Source organism: Haliotis rufescens, unplaced genomic scaffold (genome assembly GCF_023055435.1).
Source record: "Haliotis rufescens isolate VD_foot unplaced genomic scaffold, xgHalRufe1.0.p SCAF_22, whole genome shotgun sequence".
NCBI classification, from domain to species: domain Eukaryota; kingdom Metazoa; phylum Mollusca; class Gastropoda; order Lepetellida; family Haliotidae; genus Haliotis; species Haliotis rufescens.
In genome coordinates, this window is record NW_025963913.1 from 9,392,728 (window position 1) to 9,416,735 (window position 24,008).

General features: G+C 39.4%; 1 protein-coding gene across 3 annotated transcripts in view; it reads right to left on the reverse strand.

Moving 5' to 3' along the window:
- Positions 1–24,008, reverse strand: part of LOC124114452 (ankyrin repeat domain-containing protein 26-like) — a 792,436-nt gene that overhangs the window by 271,518 nt on the left and 496,910 nt on the right. For all 3 annotated transcript variants that reach the window (XM_046475021.2, XM_046475020.2, XM_046475019.2), the window contains one exon: positions 20,857–20,991. In XM_046475021.2, the coding sequence (XP_046330977.2) occupies positions 20,857–20,991 (135 nt within the window). The remainder of the gene's footprint in view (positions 1–20,856; positions 20,992–24,008) is intronic.

Consider the following 24,008-nt stretch of genomic DNA (forward strand, 5'->3'; position numbering starts at 1 on the left):
TTTACGGACGAACGCAAGTCCTTATTGTGTATGAATCAGATGAACTGAGGACCAAAATCGGGGTGAATCTAGAAAAAAAAGTGTATTCAGGCACCACTGGGAATTGCGTTCTCATACACTACTCCCAATTCCGAAGACTATTGATAACTTATACAAATGAGTTACACACATAAGGGAATATAAACATTTGTCCATTAATTTCTTATTGATTAATATAGAATAGGTCATGCAGCCTTGCGGAAAAAATACAGTTTTAAGAACATAATGTTTTATCCATGTAAAGCTTTATACTGTTAATGGACCTACCACCTACACCTCTTTAAATATAACACGAGCAACATGCTTATATAGCTCCAGGTTAGATTGAACATACATCCGACATACATGGGGAAGTAACGCACGACAGCATTTCTGAAGTGTACATGCAGTGTACCAATATGCCGCCACTTTCTCGGCACTATCACCGACTTTTGCGGCACTATCGCGCCACTTTCACGGCACTATCGCGCCACTATCGCGCCACTTTCACGGCACTTTCACGGCACTTTTGCGCCACTTACGTGAAACTTCGCGGCATTTTCTAGCCACTTTCGCGGTATTATCGCGCCACTTTCGAGTCACTTTCGCGATACTTTCACGGCACTATCGCGAACGTATAGCGAAATAGTTTCGCGATACAGGGGAAGTGACTTTTGAAATGTAGTGTATACTGCTACTACAGGTGGCATTTTTTATGCCAAAATGATTATGCGATTTAATGATAGTCATGAGATTAAGTTAAATTGGCTCTAGCTCACCAATACCTGGGGCCAATGATACAAATTTTTATAGGTAATAGGGGTTCTGGACCACTTCCACTGGAGCCAGATTTATTACCTATACTGCTACTACAGATGGCATTTTTTATGCCAAAATGATTATGCGATTTAACGATAGTCATGAGATTAAGTTAAATTGACTCTAGCTCACCACCACCTGGAGCCAATCATTGCTTTAGATGAGTCTAAATGGTAATAAAAATATTCTTCATTATTTTTATCGATAAAGCGATATTCAACATTTTTATTAAGTTCTTCGTTCATTTTACTAGGAGACCAGACTATATAACTACACTCTTTTTGTAAATTGATAAGAAACAATTGATAACTGTATTTGGTTGGTTTGACATCACTGATATAATAAAAACCTTGTGGTAATTCTCTCCATTTAATAGTTTTTTCAATCTCCATTATTATATATATTTATGTAAGCATTTGTCTAAATGTGATCAAACGATAGTAAGCAATCTATTTTTAATCTCCAACCAGTTCTTTGGTTTTGGCACGGAATAATTGACGCGCTTGTTGCCTCCCCTGTTCTATGAACTTTTTTTTCTCATCTTCGCTAACACCACTGGTCTTACGAGATTTTGATCGAATCTCCTGCTTCATTTAATTGTATTTGGTGAGTTCCGACAGCACTAAACGAAACTCATCATCGGATATCTTACAATCGGCCATTGCTGTCGAAATATGATCCTCAATGCTGTTCAACTTTGCTTCGGCGAGTTTCCGAATACTATCGTGTTTTAATGCTTTCTTTTGTAACCTACGAGAAATGAATTTTATCGCTATTCCTGCCAGTCCCGAGACTCCAGCGGTTATTTCCATGCCGAGCACGATAGGCGCGGCGATTATAGTTGATAGTAAACCGATGCCCGCTACACCGAGTCCCATGCCAGATACTACAAGAGCGGTGTCAACTCCGTCCAGAGCATTCACGGCCCTGCGATACTTTTTATACAATCCAAGTCTCAACTCCCTATCCTTCTCTATTCGATGTTTTATGTCGCTTATTTGATGTAATCGAAATCCATCAACAGTTTCCATCTTTTCAAATGCTTCATCGAGCGCCGGATATAAACTCATAGTGTATATTACGATCATATAATAGTCTTTAATTGGTCTTGCTTAAATGTTTTGATACTATGCATCAATCTTATCAAATGTATATTATACGGCAAGAATATCTTAGAAAGAGAAATGCTGTCACTTTTAATAATTTGAACCCCCTCGAGGGTTGCAGCGGGCGATGCTCCGATATGAATAATACTGCAACGTTGATGTTGGTGTTTCTTGAGCCATTTAATCGATAGACCTGGCAATATTTCGAAGGCATCTACCGGTGCATCTCCGAATAAGACTTCAATAATAAGCATAGAAAGATTAGGTATTGCACTCAAGTTCTGTTTAATATCATCGAATTCAGTAATCAAATTTAAAGTAACATTTTTTAAGGCCGGACGACTATATAACATATGACCTGGGTTTACTGGCAGGGGGGTGACTAACACACTTTTTCGTTTTGATGGGATATAAGCCGCGAGTACGATGCCACTATTTATTATCTTAGTTAAATTATGACCCTTACCCATCATCACATAAGGTGGGGTAATGATGATATTCAGTAGCCACTCGATGTTTGCTTCGACCATAGTCCATTTATTATCGTCGTTGCGAGTAATATTGTACGAAGTGTTTTTAAGGAGTCTACTAACATCGACATCGCTTAAATCTCCTAGATTACCCGTGAATGTGACTTCTTTCCGCTTGTATACATTATCGTGTAAGTGTGAAGCGTATAACTTACCATTGTAACCGGGTTTATCAAATACTTCTGTGTCTCCGAGATCGGAAAGCGCAATTGTATTACATTGTCTTAGTGTTCCAGGGCCTGATGCATCAACCATTATTTTTAATATAGAGTGTTACATTCAAGTATCCTATATGTACAGGTTGATGTTTTACATCTAATACAGAAATTTTGAGGTCTGAAATAATACCACGCTTCAATTTTTTATATTGTAATGACGAGAAAGATTCCGTTCTACTGCTATTATATTTTTCATTTTTCACTGGAACACTTCTGAGTAGAGTTGAAGGACTTTCTAGTTGAATATTATTTGTCGTACTGATTTGATCAAGATGGATACACAACTCTTTATAGGGAACTAAATCAGGTAATTTAACATCCATATGTATGCCAATTAAGCGACTAAATTCCAATGTAGCTGATTGTTCCAATAAAAGTATATTTGGATCTCCAGTGTCTAATTTCACTGTCCCAGTCGCCTCATTTTGTGTGAGACTAGCTCCATTAGGCTTAAAAATTTCATCATTGAGTGAGCTTACGCTGTAATACCCATCAGGTATAGTAATGGATTTGCTATTACCATTACCATATGGGGATATTAACCATATCCTATTATTATCTTTTGCAGCATTTATATTGGTCCACCTCGGGTAATACGTTACATCGCATAGAGCGACTTCGAGTTGTCCATCCGAGTTATCGATAGTACGAAGCAGTTGAATAGACTGACCGTTTGTTATTCCCAGGAGTGTAACATACATATCAAATATACAATGATACTATATCATAACTTAAATATGGAATCAACAATTATTTATAATATGGAGTGTTACACTTAAGTATCCTATATGTACAGGTTGGTGTTTTACATCTAATACAGAAATTTTGAGGTCTGAAATAATATCCAGCTTTAATTTTTTATATTGTAATGTTGAGAAAGATTCCGTCCTACCACTATTGTATTTTTCATTTTTCACTGGAACACAGCTGAGTAGAGTTGAAGGACTTTCTTGTTGAATATTATCCGTCGTACTGATCTGATCAAGATGAATGCCCAACTCTTTATAGGGAACTAAATCAGGTAAATAGAGTCCCTGATCTGATGTCTTGAGTACTGTTATTTCTCCTCCCCATCCAAGTGTGAATGCTAAGTTCTCATAAAGCTTTACATCCTTGTTTCCAGCGTTTAAAATCAGTAACCCATTTGACTCATTTTGTGTTAGACTAATTCCATTAGGCTTAAAAAATTCATCATTGAGTGAGCATACGCTGTAATACCAATCAGGTATAATGTATTTTTGACCATTTATTTCTGTCTCATTATTATAACCTCTCGCAGCATTTATATTGGTCCACCGCGGGTAATACGTTACATCGCATAGAGCTACTTCGAGTTGTCCATCCGAGTTATCGATAGTATGAAGCAGTTCAATAGACTGACCATTTGTTATTCCAGGTAGTGTAACATACATATTAAATATACAATGATACTATATCATAACTGAAATATGAAATCAACTTACATTACTAATCAATCGATTATAGTAACTGGTGCTGAGTTTACCGTTAAATTCCATGATATCTTTGAAAAATACAGTGTCATGGCAACTAGCGATAAAATGGTGCACGATTGGTTTCTCAATCCGATGCAATTTTGGCAGAATCAGTTAAACTTTGTCGTATGGTGTGCCACAACGGGATGTGGCGTATCTGTTAATGCCCCAGGATTTATGCTAAATAAGTCTGTTTTATTATTTCACGTGTATTATCAGATTAGACGTATACTTAAAGAAATTAATGCTCCATTACCGCAGGATCGAGCGTGGAATGCATCAAATAATCCGTATAATAGGGGGGCGTATGAACGTATTTGTAATGATTTCTACGAGTAAAGATTGGCGTATTAAAGGAGCAAACCATGGTCTAGGTATTCCGTACGCTGGTGCACACTCTGTTAAAGAAGTCAGCGATGATTTACTGAAAAGGGGTCGGCTCCTTCCGAGCTTTGCTCTCTCAAGTAACGAGTGGAGAGATGATCGTATGAACTTTAAGGGTGGTGTTGCTTTCACCATCCAAAAGGTTGAGCAACCACCTGGAGATGCTTGGAATGAATTTCTTAATGATAAAACGGAAAATAATTTTACTAACCCAGGATTTGAAAGAGTAAATGAATCGATAAGAACTTATGTGTGGGCAATTCTCGGTGCACAATCGCAAACACGAACGTCCATTATCGGTACTGGGACGGCGTTCGATGCGCAAAAACAGTTTGTCTCAAACGTGGAGGACGCCATTAATTCACCAGTTGACATACCATCGTCTATAAAGCGTTTTCAAGATGCATTACAGTACGCTCAATCCAAAGTGGACTACGTTTATGCGCCGGGACTATACATGTCTCCGAGTAATATGGAACTTAAGATCGGTCAAGTGATAGGTTATAATAATAAAATTGTTATCGCTACCGATCAACAAAAACCAGGTATAAATTCAGATATTAACGTCGAATTAATAACGCAAACAATCACGGGCGAAAAGGGAATAGTCAAGCCACAAACACCAATTATCGCACAAACATCTACTGACGCACAAGTGTCACCGCATATTGCGGCTAAAAATCAACAACATATCGATGAAAAAACAGCGCTTGTAGTGGGTGGAGTCTCGGTTGGTTTACTCATGATTTGGTTAGCGAACTGATTTGGTGGTTAAATAGTTCTTAGCGAATACGTACAACAGCCCTGCAATTGCTACGATCAACCCTCACAAGTTTTGACTAAGCCAAGTGGTGGTCTTAGCTAATAAATTCAATAGCCAGGAAACTATACTCCCTATTATACCGGGAAGTGTGGCCGCGGCTTTCTCAGCGAGCTTTCCCAGTGCTGAACCTAATGCTTTTAAATGCTTTTTTATCCACTCTTTTATACCATTTTTATCGTACCACCTGTGCCACCTGTTAACGAGAGAGTCAAAGTCGATATAATAAATCCCAATGCGGTTAAAATACTGGCAATTGTTATTGAACAATGTTTTAATTTTATCGGCCAGTGTAGTGTCATCGTTGAGGACTTGATCGATTGTTTCTCGAATTCTACTGATTTGCGAACGAAGTGCCTTTCCATTACTGGAAGCTGCTTCGAGGGGGGCCGATCTTTCGTCTTCTAAGTTACGCAATCTTTCCGCTACGCGGCGTCAACTGAACTCATCGCCCGCCTGTTCAAGTTTTGTTTTCTCTTTAGCTATATGCTTGTCGATTTCGGATATCTTGGCTATATTATTGATGAGTTCTCCCCGCATTGTTCGCATTGCCTTGTCAAGACCTCGTAATTCCCTAATACTGAACTCCGAGGATGGTACCTGTAATGTGGAATTATCGTAATAGGTATCTAAGATTTCTCCGAGTCCGTTCGAGGCCACCATCGAGGCTGCTTCCAAATCATCTGTATTAACGAGTTCATCACGCACGGTTCGAAGAACCTTAGTAGTCTTCGCGGAAAGTCGTCGGTAGTCCACAAAACCTAATTCATCACGAACAGTGCTGATGCCGTGTTTAGTGGCTATCGTAGACAAGGCTAGGGGCTTACGAGTACGAGAATGCATAAGATCAATATCCGAAGCGCCACGCAGTCGCAATATTCCTTTACTATCTATCTCAAACTTTGAATAGTCACGACCTATTGGGGTATCATCTTTTAATGCATCGTAATAAACATTGACGGACGATTGTAAAAGTTCATCGTTAAGACTACTAAACCTGGTTTCATCAGTACCCTCTTCGTTTGGATTATCAAAGTCATCAAAGGTACTTAGATCTAAGTCATTATGTTCAAAATCAGTCATTTTTATATTAAACATAGGGTTCATGTTTTCAATATAACAATGTCTTCGCAATACGGACGCAAGTTAAACCCACAACGTAGACTTCGAGATCCATTAGGGGTCAAAGCAATTCGTCAGTCTGTAACTATAACTAATAACCCTAGTACCATAGATCAGAATCAAACGCTTCTGGTTCGCTTTCCTAATCTCGGCGCACACGATGTGTTAGTTCCGGGAACTTCTGACTAGTTTGACTTCTGCTGACGTTAACAGGGAGCCCGTTCAGAACATAGGTCGTGCTATCGTTAAGAAAATAGCCATTAAAATTAGCGGTAATGAGGTTTTTGAGTATCGACGATAGTGATGTATACTATTGCTACATGGATCTCTGGAGAACGGATAAAGAGCGGGAAAACTTACAGTACCAAGGTATTTGTAATAAGAACACATTGAGACTGCGCGTGGGTGCTGAAAATGGTGTTGATACCTACGAAAAAGATAAGGCCATTGCCGACGCATTAGGTAACAGATTCTATATTCCCCTAGGCTTTGAATTACTAGATTCCCACATGCCCTTTTATCAAGCATCCCTAGGCGATAGGTTAGAATACGAACTCACTTTTAATGACTACGGAAGAGTAATCAGAACCGGTGGTGAAGATGCTAGCTATTCCATTGACAATATCTCGCTGGAGTACGATATGATAACGGATCCCGAATTAGCCAGACAAATTCGTAACCAGTATACCGGAAGTTTAGCCATTTTGTACGATGGCGTGCTGCGACACCGAAAGATCACGAGGGACAAAAAAGATACGATGTGGAATATCAATCTAAACGTTCCCATGAGGTCGCTGAAGGGTATTTTAATGTTGTTCGAGGACCCCTCCGATGCGTTTAAAAGAAATACCGAGAAGTTCTACAATCCCAAGATTACAAAAGTAGAATTGACTATCGAAGGCGTTCCTAATCAACTATATAGCCAAGGAATGCTAGCGTATCACCAGTGGGATGAGATTAAAAAACTTCCTTCTATAAAACGTTCTCCGGAAGTTAACGCGGTCGTGAAAGATCTGTCTCTAGGGAGTGTATCGATGGGTGAATACCTCACCACGAAGTACGCGCTATGGCTAGACATGCGAACAATGGACGATGACCAACTACACGGCAGTGGGAGGAGAATAGAAAATGCCAGCGAGGGTGCCACCATACAGATAACGAAGCTTTAGGAATCGGCTGGTAAATTAAACATATATTTGTTCGTGATTATGGATGCGCAACTTAATATACAGAATGGGAGATTCGTGCAAGCAATCTATTAATAATCTTTTACCTAAAGATCCACACTGCGCTATCATGTGCGGGCAAACGGGCTGTGGAAAAACAGCTTTTATTTTAGATATTTTACAAAGTCATTATCGGGACGTTTTCGATCATATTATTATTCTGTGCCCGACTATAAGCGTTAATAAAACATACTTATCGAGAGATTGGGTAATGAATGACGACGGGGTACACAGAGTCGATCCGGGCGATCGTTTACAAGACTGCCTCCGAGTATGTCACGAGAAATACAAAGGAGAATCGACCCTTTTCGTAATAGACGATTGCAGCGCGAGTAAAGAACTCACCAAAAAGAAAGATATGCTTTCGTATTTAGCATTCTCCGGTCGGCATACTCAACATAGCGTTTTGGTACTTACTCAAAAATACAACTCTGTCCTGAAAGATCTCAGAGAGCAGACCAAATGGGTAGCGCTGTTTCATTGCAAAGACCGAGATTCATTCGAGGAATGTTTACGCGAAAATGATGTCATTTATACCAAGATCGAACGAGATAAAGTCAGAAAACAGTTAGCGGCAACGAAGCACTGTAAACTCGTATTAAAAGCCGATCAACCAGCTGCTTATGCAATTGCTTAGCAAAATGTAGCAAAAATGTAGCAAAAATGTGGCAAAATTATAGCAAAATGTAGCAAATATAGCAAAATTATAGCAAAATGTAGCAAATATAGCAAAAAATATGATAAGTTGAACATTAGCGGTTAATATGACATAAAATGTGGTTCGAAATCCTCATTCTTTCCCAACAGTTCATTATTACGGGATGTATTGGATATGTCATATTATATTATGTTAGACTTAAATATCTCCTTAGGTATTACATTATGGAATGCGACGAACTCATCGAACAAATGCTCAAAGAATCTGATGTTGATCAACATGCAGATCAAAATATAGATAAATCTTTAGATAAACATAGAGAAAGACTCGTCGCTTTGGTAGTCGGTGGAAAATGTTCCAAATATTTGGGGGAAAATTATACCATCGAAAAAATTGATAACATGACCGACGAAGAAATTAAAAAACTGTACGCGCGTTACGAGTCTAGACTGGGAGCTACCATGACTAAAACGATAGGGTCGTCTATATTACAACTATACACAGTCGTAGCTAGTACGTTTTCTCCCCATCCCGGCAGAACATCGCATGTATTTATGCGAATCTCTAGAGAAAGACCCATTCATCGAACACGCTATAAGCTCAGTGAGCTGTGAGTTTTATCATAGATTCGGAATGTTCTTAGCTCCGTTCACCACAGCTTTAATAACGGCTAGGTATTGTCAATTTAAACATACGTGCCCACTTAATAATAATGGAGACACAATCACAACAGGTGACACCACAACAGATTGTGAACGAGGAACAACAGATTGTGAACACACAACAACAAGTGAACACACAACAACAAGTGAACGAGGAACCACCAGTGAATGAGAATGTAAATGCACCACATGTGAAGGAGAAAACACAAAAACAACCCAGAGTGACAAAGAATCCTTTGAAAATAGCCGCAGGAAGAAAGGGAGGGCTGGCGCGCAAAGCGAAATTAATAAATAATTCAAATATTAATCCGATTAAAACATGGGCACTAGTAGGAGTTGCTGGTATAGCGGCTGTATGGTTCTTTTATAAGACCGGAGAAGAGAAAACGTCACCCCCGCCGCAACAACAAGTTCAATTAGAGGTTAGCCCGCATATAATGCTATAATAAGCATGACTACTCCAGTTACAGACGGTAAAATGTTGGTAAACGCGACGTATCATTCAGCGGTGGTCACCGGCTTGGCCATTGGCTATGCCCCTATGGCTAAAATGATTACTAAAGCCACACCACCCAAGCTAGATTTTAATGGATTTGATATAGGTATGATGGTTCTGGATATTGGATTAGCAATGGCAACGAAGGATATGCTCATCAAACAAGGACTTATCCCGGAAGACATAATGAAGTAATTAAACATTTGAATATATTATATTCATATAAATATGGCAACAATTGCGATGATGGTCGGTGGAGCTGTTGTTAATGCTCTAGCTTTTTCGGGGAGTAATTATTTATTTTCCAGTATGAGGGAATCAAACGCTAAAGAAGTTGAAGAGGAGCGTAAACGACATAACGAAGCTTTAGAACAATACCAAGCAGCCCAGTTACAATATACACAGCAGAGAATGAAGAGATTAGACTTTATTCATGAACAACTGATTAAGGAAGGACATTCAATTCAAACGTTTAAGGATGTCGAATATGCCATGCACGAATACTTCCTCGTTTTTGGGGAAAAACTAGACCCAATACCGATACCAACAATGAGTCAGTTTTATACACCGTCAGAGGCTCAGAAAGACCGAGAGGTCACATTTATTATTATTGGGTTATCTGCTCTATTGATTTTCAGCTATACCTTGACTACTCATAAATAACCACAGCTGTGGCTATGCATAAACCATGACCTAGTTTAGAGCGATCTATAAATAGCCTAATCAATATCTCGCCTAGTGTAGACGTGATTTGCATTTAGACAAATGATATGATAGATGTATATACCATGAATAACTGCAAGTTTACACTCATGGGTAAGACGACTCTTTGTAATCGACGCTGTGTTGATGAAATTTACTGCGGTATACACAATTATTACATCAGGCGCGGACACATAAACTATAAGTGTTCTGAATTCGGGATAGGGGTCAAAGGTCGTTATTGTTTATGCAAGAAACACGGTGCTGATAGGGTCAGGAAGCAGATTATTTATGCTCGGAAGAGAGATTACATCAATGAGAGGAATAGGTTGGGGAGAATATGTATTTAGATATATGAAAACAACCAATTAGACATTTGTCTCATTTTGCATATACCATTCAACCACAATGGTTTTTGTCAGAGAATTAAAAGCTATGGCAAAGCAAAGTGGACTGCGTGGATATTCTCGTATGAGAAAAGCTGAATTGATTACCTTACTCGGTTTGGAATACAACAAACCCCAGACTGTTAGAGAACTCAAAGCTCAAGCGAGAAACAGTGGGCTGAGAGGTTATTCTCGAATGAGAAGAGCTGAATTGATCGCTTTACTAGATAATAATGACGATGTTCATAATCAACATAATGATAATGATGATGATAAACAACAAGAATTAATATTTGTACCCACATCTGCCGGCGTTGGTAAATATCTAAGAGGTTGGAAGATGGATATTAATTCCAACATGGATGTTAACAATATTAAGCCCATCATATCGAGTAAAATTAACGAGGAATTAGATGATTTACATAGTATAAAATACCAGATGACGATTAAAATGACATTGAGTAAAAGTAACACAGACGATAGCACCGAATATACCGAACCATATTTCCGTAGCAATCAAGAAGTTATAACTGAAATCGATACTACAAACTCATCATTAGATACATCAATTCAGAGAATACAGGAAACTTTAGAACGCTGGACTAATAGAGGTTCCGGTTGGGGTGTGGATAAAATCGATAGTTTATATTTAGATATAGCAAATTATATGCCTTTCAAAGGTGGATCTTATATAGATTTACCCCCATATTATAAGAAGAAAAAAGCCATAATTAACGTAAAAAATAAATCCGATGACTGTTTAAGAATGATGATAAGATCTGCATTGTTCCCCGTAGACAAGCATCCGGATAGACCTTCTAGCTATCCCCAAAACAATGGACTCAACTTCGATGGTATAGACGAACCTACACCAATATCACAAATTGATAAGGTGGAAAAACAAAATAATTTAGCTATAAATGTTTTCGGACATTCTAAAGGAATTGTTGTACACAGGATAAGCTCCGCTCCAGAAAATATCCCCAGAATCAATTCATTTCTGATCGAAAAAGATGGAAAATATCATTATACATGGATAAAGAGTTTAAACAGGCTATTATACAATCAAACAAAATATAAGGGAAGAAATATTTCTGTGAAAGATGCCTACATGGGTACAGCAGACAAGATCTATTAGAAGCGCATAAAGAAGACTGTAGAGGTGTTGGACAGAATGCTATCAGGATCGATATGCCTAAAGAGGGAAAAAATATATTAAAATTTGAACATTATTGTAATCAAATGCCAGTACCGTACGTAATTTACGCCGACTTCGAAGCGCTTATCAAACCCATAGAAAATACCAACCATAGCAATACTGATAGTAGTTTTACGTACAAAACTCAAGAACATATTCCTTGTCGGTTTGGATATATAGTTGTAAGGTATGATGGGAAAACAAACACTCCTGTGATTTACAGAGGTCCCGATGCAGCGGGAAAGTTCCTAGAATATCTACAAAATGAAGAGAGAATAATCAGGGAAAAATTATCGTGTAAGAAACCCATGTGTATGAGGAGGAACTTGTACTTGTCACGTTTGTAATAAACCCCTGGATGGGGATTCCGTAAGAGATCATTGTCACGTCACGGGTAATTATTGGGGAGCCGCTCATAACGAGTGTAACTTGAAACTAAAAATGAATTCTCAAACAATACCCATCCCCGTTGTGTTTCATAACCTTAGGGGATACGATTCACATCTCATTATGCAAGCTTTCTCAAAGACCGACGGCGGTTTAACGTGCATTCCTAATAATATGGAAAAATACATATCGTTCTCGTTGACTAAACCTATACATTATAGGGACAAGGATGGGAAATCTAGAATAAAGCAAAGTAATGGGCTTAGATTCATAGACCCCGTACAGTTTCTGTTATCTTCCCTGGACAATTTAGCTAATGCGAACAATCCCGATGACTTTGCGATAACAAATCAATATACCGATAAGATAACTCGTCATTTGTTGCTGAGAAAAGGTGTATATCCTTACGAATATATGGATGATTGGTCTAGATTCGAAGAAACTGAATTACCACCCCTCGAATCATTCTATAGTAACTTAACAGAATCTAAAATAACCGATGCCGATTATGAACACGCTCTGACGGGGATAAATTAGGTTGTAAGAATTTAGGCGAATATCACGATCTGTACTTAAAAACCGATGTACTGTTACTCGCCGATATATTCGAGATATTTAGAAAGACATGTTTAAAACAATACGGCTTGGACCCGGCATGGTACTATTCCAGTCCCGGACTATTGTGGGATGCATTGTTGAAGAAGACCGGCGTAGAACTAAAACTACTCACAGATTATGATATGCACTTGTTTATTGAGAAAGGATTAAGAGGTGGTATATCGATGGCAGCTAAAAGGTATTCTAAGGCTAATAATAAATTAGTGGAAGGATACGATCCGAGTAAACCCGACACGCACATATTATATCTCGACGCCAACAATTTGTACGGATGGGCTATGAGTCAACCTTTACCCACGGGTGGTTTTGAATGGGTCAATGATATCGAAGTGAATGATATCCATAATATCAATGTGAATGATGTGAATAAAGGGTACATACTAGAAGTTGACTTGGAATATCCAAGTTCGTTACATAAAGATCATAACAGTTATCCTCTAGCTCCCGAAAGATTAATGGTTAATAAAGATTGGATGTCGGAATATCAACGCTCCTTGATGGGTAATAGTAGGTTAGCTAACATAGAAAAACTCGTACCAAATTTGATGGATAAGAAAAAATATATAGTTCACTACAGAAATCTCCAGTTGTATCTATCGTTAGGTATGAAACTTAAGAAAATACACAGAGTTCTAACGACTTAGCCGCGTTGCATATGCAGAAAAGTAATATAAAATTCAACAGACCGGTGTACGTCGGTATGAGTATTCTCGACTTGTCAAAACACTTAATGTATGACTTTTATTACAACGAACTTAAGAAGCAATACGGCGATAGATGCGAGGTGTTATATACCGACACAGATTCTTTGTTGATGGAAATACAAACTGAGGATGTGTATAAAGATATGGCAGAAAAAATAGATATGTACGACACGAGCGATTACCCAAAAGATAATCCACTGCACAGCGTTGTAAATAAAAAGGTATTAGGTAAGATGAAGGATGAATGTGCTGGGACCCCTATAGCGGAGTATGTAGGATTAAGACCTAAGATGTATTCTATAAAAAAGTCCGATAATGGAGAGATAAGAAAAGCTAAGGGCGTTAAGAAGTATGTTGTAAAAAAGCATATCAAACACAAACAGTATAAAGAATCATTATTCAATGGTAGAACGTTCAAACACGAGATGAACTCTTTAAGAAGTTACAATCATACGATATATGGATTAAGAATGAACAAGACATCATTATCCCCCTTAGATAAAAAGAGATGGATTGATAATGATGGTGTAACTACCTACGCTTATGGTTATGGTGGTAATACCGTACCGTCGGGAACTATGAACAACTCTTCTCGTACAAATGCCCTACCCGGTCCATCTTGAAGATAATAAAGAATAGGCTCTCCTTCTTTCGTAACCAATCGACTAATGTTATACGTCTTAAGGGACCATATGGGATCGGTTGCGCGACGTAGGCCTCCTTCGAGTTCACCTGCCTGGTATAAATATCTTACCCTTACTCTATCCGGAAGTTTTCGTTCTTTGCCTCTCCTCGGTGCTGAAGATTCGGAAGTCACGGATTTCATTTTAATAGCATCGGATGGTTTCTTCCCGATTAATCTCGTTACTTCATTATTCAGCGCTGATACAACGGCTGATAATGGTGTCACCCATTCGGTTGATCTCAATCAATCGGATTTCATTTCGATCCCATACTGATAGCCAAACAAACGTTCCGCTAATGTCCGGTTAAATCTTTCGACGATAGCTTGACTGCGGTGAGCCTCTCTTTCACCACGGACGATTTCGACATCGTTTTTTGTTAACAGTTGAGTTACCGATCCCATAAACTCGCGACCAGCATCTACTTGAAATAGCTTAGGCAATTTTAGCGGTCCGCGTTTATATATGCGACTCAGTGCATTAGCTACCTCTGTTGATTCTTTCGATGTTAATGGCTCAGCCTCTTTGTATCGACTAGCCACATCCACTACGGTTAAAGCGTATTTATACGTTTTGCGTTTTACCTTATCGTGGGGAAGAAACAAGAGGTCAGCCTGATGAACTTCATTCGTTGTAAAAATATCAAACTTCTTCCTCGGTATATAACGCGGTGCTGGTAAATAAATTTGCCACATCGCTTGTTTCTTTAACCAATCCTTGGCTACATCTTTAGATACCTTAGCCGCGGTGGCTAATTTTTTTATTGCTCCTATACCTTTCCAATATCCTCGTGGGCTATAGTAAATTTTATCCATTATTAATTAATATTGATGTTTCGTTTAATACAATTCATGACTATCGTTAAATCGCATAATCATTTTGGCATAAAAAATGCCATCTGTAGTAGCAGTATAGGTAATAAATCTGGCTCCAGTGGAAGTGGTCCAGAACCCCTATTACCTATAAAAATTTGTATCATTGGCCCCAGGTATTGGTGAGCTAGAGCCAATTTAACTTAATCTCATGACTATCATTAAATCGCATAATCATTTTGGCATAAAAAATGCCACCTGTAGTAGCAGTACAGGTATATAAATCCGGCTCCAGTGGAAGTGGTCCAGAACCCCTATTACCTATACTACTCAATGTAATGATCCAGATTATTTTTGTTCATAATTAATTATAATAAAAGTTGCTAATTTTTAGAAATTAAGAAACTGAAGTGTTTTCCTTTCATCAAAGAACCACAAATTATGATCAAATGAAAAAAATATTACATCATGAAGAAAATATCTACTTCATGCCACTCAACGTGAAGTGCCTCAAGTCAACAATGGCCAGTACCGATACATGTATGTCCCTTCTGTTCAACCCCCCACTTTGAAGACAAATAAATCTCATTGCAAATAACCCTAGAATCGTTTATCAAGCATGTTTTAGAAAATATGCAAACACTAACACTGAATATTAGTAAAATCTAAATATTTTTTACATTTGTATACTTATCCTGCATTACTCCTTAATGCATTCACTGCTTACCTCAAGACAACTAGAAAGACAGCGCAAAAGTGATGGTCCTGGGTGGAGAAATATAGTTGTTGTTCTTAAGTCCTTTTTACTGACCTTTGCAGCTGTCCTGTGACCTTGATGACACCTAAGGTCACCTTCTTCACATCACTGCCTATTGCTCGAGCTCTAAGAAAAACATACTTTTGAGGTGATTTAGATTTGACTAAATCTTTTACTTATCCTGCACTACTCCTTAATGCATCTGTATTGGACGGTTTGAAGGTGGGTAAACCTTCAGAATACAGAAACCTCAATAATTCACACCCTGGAATACAGAAACCTCAATAATTCACACCCTGAAAGACAACACCAGTTGGTCGATAAACCGTGAAGCGGAAAAGTTCAGAAAACGGCATTACGGTAGGGTTGTTCAAATATCAAAACGATTGAACATAGGAACTAAAGAGAAATTCCTTATACACATTTAGTAATGAAGAAAATAAAAGCTAATCAGCTAATTCTTTACTTACTACGTCATAGAGCCGTCGTTGACAAACAAGATTGTCTAATATTCTTCCACTGGTGGAAACTGAGTGACTGCATATGGAAGTAGGTTGGCTCTGTATAGGGCAAGTTCATTATTTGCATCAGGGGTTGGTAACCTGCTGGGTTACAACCAGAGGGCCAAAACTTCGCACGCCTTTGATGTCCTCGAGAGCCACAACGCGAAGAAAATGACTAACAAAAACTGTGTCGAACCTCCAGAAATATCTTTCCCTGATTGTTCTAATAGAACAAATGCAGTGTAGAGCCATGGTAAAGGCTAACATCCTGAGATCGTGAGGGTAATTAGCTCTCAGCGGATTCCGTTTTGGCGATCTCATAAAGCATGAAGGATGACTGCGCATAACCCTAGAGATATGGTGTTTGCGACTAACTTTGGTCATATAAACACGGGTATAAATAACCGCTTCCTTGAACCACGCCTAGTTTTGGAGTGAATAAAAACTTGAACTGCTCGGACCGAGCCCAGAAGAAATTCACCTTCATGTACGACTCCCACAATAATCGATATTGGTGGGATGGTGAAGGAACAATCGGGTTGGCCGGCCTGGTAGTTGATTTTAGCAATAAAATCCAAACATAACACGAGATGTACCGCTCTGTGCATCTCATGCTCAAAGCGGACCCGGGTGGTGTCGATCACATGTAGTTCGCTCACCCGTGCTGCCGTGGCTAATGCCAAGAGAAACCATAGGTCATAAAATGAGGATGCATAGAGGGGCTCGAAGGGGGCCCTTGCAAACCTCAAAGTACCACGTTCAAGCCACAAGCAGGTGGGCAGAACTTAGCCTTCTCATCCTCAAGCCTGAATGAGCGTAATAGGGCCTGTAGTTCCATGACCTTAATCACCTTGTGATTTTCCGGAACAGCCAACACCGAGTTAAGTGCAGCCAATTATGTAGTAATGGTGCTACCTTCCAAGTGTCTTTGGGTATGCAAATGTAGGAGGTATTCCGCTAGGGATTGTTGTGACGCAATCATAGGGTCTTGATGCTTTTGCCTTGCAAAAAGTCTCAAATGATCCCCACTTGTCATCGTATAGTCCTCTGGGAGAAGAATGATGAACTAAAGCTAATGCTTTGCTGCCCATGCCGAAATAACCCTTCGCACTTAAATGCCTTTTAAAGATGAACCATGCGTACAGACATTGGTGAGGCAATTTGCTGTGAGGGTGGATGAGTAGGTTGGACCACTGTGGGAGGGGTAGTGGATTATCTTCTGCTAGATTTTTGTCACCAGGGCGCGACCAAGGTGAGAGCAAGATACCTTGTCTCCTTGATCACCTTGGGAAGTAAAACTGGTGGCGGAAAAGCGTTTGCTTTTAGCCCTTCCCAAGGGATGTTGTGAACCAACTCTACAGCTCTTCTTACCAACGGTATGTCTATGTTGGATTTTCCAAATAGACTGTCGTCAACAGTGGGGGTTACCTCTACGTATACGGAAACCATGATATTGTACGATGAGTACGTAATCGTCCCTGAGACTTGCCTCTGCCACGCCTTTCCCACTAAGGGAATACTGGTCTTCCTTGAGAGACGCGTGACTAGGCTTATAATTGCCTGACTTGCCAGCCCGCTGGGATAGACTAAAAGAGACATGCTCTAGAGTCTGAGCACAGTGTCATTCCAAGTGTTTTGGGAACTTGGCGTGTGTGTCTGCGATCTGTTCATTGAACAGGGGAGTAGATGACCAAGTAGCAGCCTGCCCTTGAACTTGGAATCCCAGTTGGAAAAACTCTAAAGTCTAGGTGTGACGGTAATCTCTGCCAGGGCGATCTCAAGATGAATTTTCCTGATGCTGTAGGAAAATCACCAAAGTTTGGTAGTGATCTAATTAGATAGGGTTATCCTCTGATAGATCCTGATCCACCGCAAACATTGATGATGTTGGTGGCTTAAATGACGGCGCAAATGTGAGATTGGAGAAGTCTTCCTCCAATGATCTCGTAGTGTCCTTCTTATTTACCCTGTTACCAGGGAGGGTGTCACTGACACAAGATGGTCTGCTACCCAATCGGGTACTTGCGCTAAGCCGGTGATCTGGTCTGGTGCGTAGTGCGTCCTCTATCAGCAGGCTTTGATGACCCGCTTGGATAAGGAGCCATGTGGTGATGTTCCCATACGCGCTGGCGTACTAGCGCTGCCCAGTGATGTATGCTGTACCAGGTAACACATTAGGCATTTGGTATACGTTAGGCACAGGTGTAGGTGCTTAAGCTTATGCCAAAGTTGTTGGAACATCGCTAAGCTGATCTTGTGCCGGTTGCGTAACCGAGTACACTGTAAGCCCTTGAGCTCAGTGCAGGTCTATCAGACAAGACTCATCGGTGATGACTAGATCATTGTAGAAGCACTTGGACCATTGTCCAATTAGTATACAGGAAAGGGATATGTTGGAACAGCACTAAGCTGATCATGCGTCGCCTGCGTTACAGAGGCACTTGGGTTGTAGTAAGGCGCTGCACTCGGCACAGGTAACTGAGACAATGGTATGGACTGGACCATGGCTTGCCTCTGTGCTACCCCCATCAAAACATCTTGAGACACTGGTGCTGTCGCCGGCGTCGCAGATTTAACAGATTTGGATGTGTCAGGCCGCTGAAAATTAGGAGCAGTTACGATGCTCACAAAATCCTCCGGTATTGTTGATTTCGGTGGAGGGTGCACTACTGCAGTCACAGTTACAGGTGTCATATTACCCACCGATAATAACTGCTGGGTGGTAATGACTGAACCATGTCCTTCGCAATTCAGCGATTGTGACATTCCTCTCGTCTCATGACGGGATTACTGCAAAATATGATTGTGAGTAACCTGCCTTTATATTGTAAAACTTGTTGGAGAGAGATTTACACAAAAATTACATTGAGAATTTGGCGATCACATATTCGCACATTCCAGGGAAAGCATTTAGAGTTTGGCGAGCACATCTGCCTGCAAGCCAACCAACGTGGATGAAAATCTTGTAAGATTTTCCCACAACAATCAGTACACATCTTCCCGAGGCAAGAGAGTTAACTGACTTTAAAAGTCCGATTTCCACCCTTGCCGAACTAGGCTGGAATTACTGGGCTCGACCTTAGAGCCACCAGTGGCTATTACCAGTTATGTCCCTTCTAAGCCTCTCCTATGGACCAATCAGATTCCACCTCTCGCATCACTTGCGTTTGTTTCACACAAAATGGTGGCGCCGAGTCAGGACGATCTGATTGATAATCAAGATCTATATTGTGATAAAACGGGTCTTACATCGCGAAATGCATCAAATCATGTGAGCACCTTGATAAAAAACAGGAAAAGATTTGGAAAATATCTGCTGACAACGAGTTGGCTGTGCACATGCTTTGCAAATCCTGCAATTGACCGAAATCTGCACGACAGTTTACGAACCGGATTTTGATTTCAGTGTGCGATTTTGATTAGACTATGCATTGTCTCGTTAGTCCAGCCAAAATATAACTCCATAATACCAGCCTAGTTCGGCAACGGTGGAAACTGGACTTTTATAGTCTTGCCTTTGGGAAGATGATCAGTACAAGGCTCAAGCATAAGTTACACAATTAAACCATTGTTGATGAGACGTTACTGGACGAAAGCTGTAGAATTGAACAATAATCTATCGGCAAAAATACGAGTTGAAAGTGTATATAATATTTTTATATACGCAACTCAATGTAAACCAAAGTTATTTACATTTAGATTTTGGCGAGCACATATGCATGCAAGCCAACCAACGCAGATGATAATCCTTTAAGATTTTTTCCATGACAATTAGCACAACGCACAACCATAAGTTACGCAATTAAAGAATTGTTGATGAAGCGGGACTGGAAGAAATATGTAGAATTCACCCATCGCAGATCAATTTTAGGATTGTAGACGAAACCTGAAGGTCTAAATTAATCCAAAAGAAGAGCTTCGCTGGGACACGTCCTTGCTGAAGTGCGACGAGCAGTGATGTGAAGATGACCTTAGGTGTCATCAAGGTCACAGGACAGCGGCGAAGGTCAGTAAAAGGGACATCAGAACAACAACTTTATTTCTTCACCCAGGACCATCGCTATTGCGCTGTCTTTCTAGTTGTCTTGAGGTAAGCAGTGAATGCATTAAGGAGTAATGCAGGATAAGTAAAAAATTAATTGTTACAATTTTGTCAAAATCATGTCTTAGTGCTTCCTGATGCTACATCAGGGCATTGCATGAGAGATCATTAAAGTGAAAGTCAGAAGGTGTTTTCTAATCATGCAACCCTGAAAAGGTTAACATGGGGCATTCTGTAAGACAGTTACAGCATGTACGCCTGTTTCTGAATGCAAGACATCGTCTATCTCTTGCTTCAATGGGATAAACATTTGAAACAGAAGACACTTTCCTAGCCCCAAGGAAGTACTGCCATACAATCCCAGCAATCCCCACCACATAATATTAAATGGCCCTCCCCCTAATATTAGCATGTCTATACATATAGAATACTACATTAATTTACAATGACTACTATTGTGTTATAGAGTATTCAGCATGTAAGTATGAGTATGAGCATGTAACAGCTCCTACCTCAGTCTCCAGTTTTCCAACAGAAGCTCTTTCCTTTTCCAGTTCAGATAAAACTGTCATATATTCTGTTTTCAGACTGCCCATCTGTACACTGTATTGCATTGTTGCCTGTGTCAGTGCCTCTTCATTTAGTTTCTACAAAAAAAACAATAACCATGCTATTACATTTCTAATGATACTACAATTCAACGGCATCAGATGTTGTACAGTGCACGCAAACGAACATTCATCAGCCTGGTCATCATCAGCTGAGCTTGTAGTTGGTTGGTTTGTTGTTTACCGTTGACATCCCACTCGTCAGCTTTGTTGCGAGCTGGTCACTGTTATCATCTGTTCTTCATTCTATTCCCATGGCAAGCCTGAAGTACTGACAGCTTGTACTGCCTCCCAACTAGTTGTAACCAACACCCAGTTAGTGTGACAATGATCATGAAATATTTATCCAAGAATGATGTGCAAATTGCCTTGTTTGGAAATAAAAACAACAGTTATCAATTCATTGTTAATAATCAAAACAATACTACCTCTATTACATCAGTGTCATAAATCTTGCAATGTTGGCTTGTCATCACACTATAAAATCTAAAGATTTTCATTGTTAACTATCTATAACTAGTTGAGATACTATTAGTATCTCCCCACCTGAACCCTGTGAATGCAGAGATACCTCAGTTCTTTCCAACACCTACATCCTCGATGCAAAATATAAGGGGGGGGCGGGTGGGATTACTCCTGATCATATAATAGAGGTAGTATTCTTGGAATTATCAACAAAGATAACTATTGTTTGATAATTCTTGCGAATAAAAACCTCTATTAGTGGTGTAGGTAATGGTGATTCTGGACCACTTCCACTGGAGCCAGATTTATATACCTATACCGCTACTACAGAGGGAATTTTTTATGCAAAAACGATGATGAGATTCCACGATCGTCATGTGTCATATTAAAAGAAACATCAATATTAATTAATAATGAATAAAATTTACTATAGCCCACGAGGATATTGGAAAGGTATGGGAGCAATAAACAAATTAGCCACTGCGGCTAAGGTATCTAAAGATGTGGCCAAGGATTGGTTAAAGAAACAAGCGATGTGGCAAATATATTTACCAGCACCGCGTTATATACCGAGGAAGAAGTTTGATATTTTTACAACGAATGAAGTTCATCAGGCTGACCTCTTGTTTCTTCCTAATGATAAGGTAAGACGCAAAACAAATAAATACGCTTTAACCATAGTGGATGTGGCTAGTCGATACAAAGACGCTGAGCCATTAACCTCAAAAGATTCAACAGAAGTAGCTAATGCACTGAGCCGCATATATAAATGCGGACCACTAAAATGGCCTAAGCTATTTCAAGTAGATGCTGGTTGCGAGTTTATGGGATCAGTAACTAAACTGTTAACAAAGCACGATGTCGAAAGATGGTTATGAAAGAAGGAGAGCCTATTCTTTATTATCTTAAAGATGGACCAGGCAGGGCATTTGTACGAGAAGAGTTGCTCATAGATCCCAGCGATACAGTATTACCACCATAACCATAAGCATAGGTAGTTACACCATCCTTATCAATCCATCTCTTTGTATCTAAGGGGGATAATGATGTCTTGTTCATTCTTAATCCATATATCGTATGATTGACACTTCTTAAAGAGTTCATCTCGTGTTTGAATGTTCTACCGTTGAATAATGCTTGTTTATACTGTTTGTGTTTGATATGCTTTTTTACCACATACTTCTTAACACCCTTTGCTTTTCGTATCTCTCCATTATCGGAATTCTTTATAGAATACATCTTAGGTCTTAATCTGACATACTCCGCTATAGGGGTCCCAGCACATTCATCCTTCATCTTACCTAACACCTTTTTATTAACTACGCTGTGCAGTGGATTATATTTTGGGTAATCACTTGTGTCGTACATATCTATTTTTTCTGCCATATCTTTATACACATCCTCAGTTTGTATTTCCATCAACAAAGAATCTGTGTCGGTATACAACACCTCGCATCTATCACTGTACGGCTTCTTAAAGGGCAAGTTCACACGGAAATGAACCTATTTTTCTTGTACTTTTTCCACATTAAAAGTGTTAACCTAGAAGTGTCATAGACAAAAATATAAAAATATCACAATTAATTAACATATTTTTCGCATTAAAACGATTTATATTTTTCACATTTACCAAGTGTTCTATTTCCACAACAAAAACACCATGGCTTATGCCCCTTGCAATATGACGTCATTGGTGCCAATTGATAAACATTATGACGTCATCATGCTTTGTTAGAGCCGCTTCACGTGGTGTAGGTACAGGTGTGTGATTCTAGCGTCTCAGATGCCAGCCAGCATAGTGTTATGCTGAGTCACCACTGCGCCGGAGTGTGTCGTAGGCCATGTTGTTTTACCGCAAACTGGTACTTGATATCTTTTGCATTGAGAATAGACAGGGACCCAGTTGAATTGGCACCAATTACGTCATAATCTAAGGGGGATAACTCAGGCCTGTTTAGCTCGAAAAACGAAGGCCTCATAACGGCATATCATTTTCACACTATTGTGAGCTTCCTACGTTCACTGTGAAAAAAAATGAGTGTATATTTTCAAACACAGATACTAATTAATTCTAAAATTGCGTTTTGTTTAGAAAAAGAAAGAAAGTGATTTTTGCGTGTACACTTCCCCTTTAAGTTCGTTGTAATAAAAGTCATACATTAAGTGTTTTGACAAGTCAAGAATACTCATACCAACGTACACCGGTCTGTTGAATTTTATATTACTTTTCTGCATATGCAACGTGGCTAAGTCGTTATCAAATATCTTGCTTCTGTTAAAAGCCGGACTGGCTATAAGTTTCCTGAGTCTTTCTTCCTCATTAGACCTGACTAATTTAACATCAACACACTTCCTTAGATTCTCCATAGTTTTACCAAATACTGAGTTATTCATGAGCTTATACAGGTTCTTTTCGAAATCGCTGGTAGCTATCTTTCTTAAATCTGTGTTCAGCCTTATATAGGGCTCCATCAAAGGGCTTTGATCAAACTTTAGAACTCTGTGTATTTTCTTTAGTTTCATACCTAACGATAGTTATAACTGGAGATTTCTGTAGTGAACTATATATTTTGTCTTATCCATCAAATTTC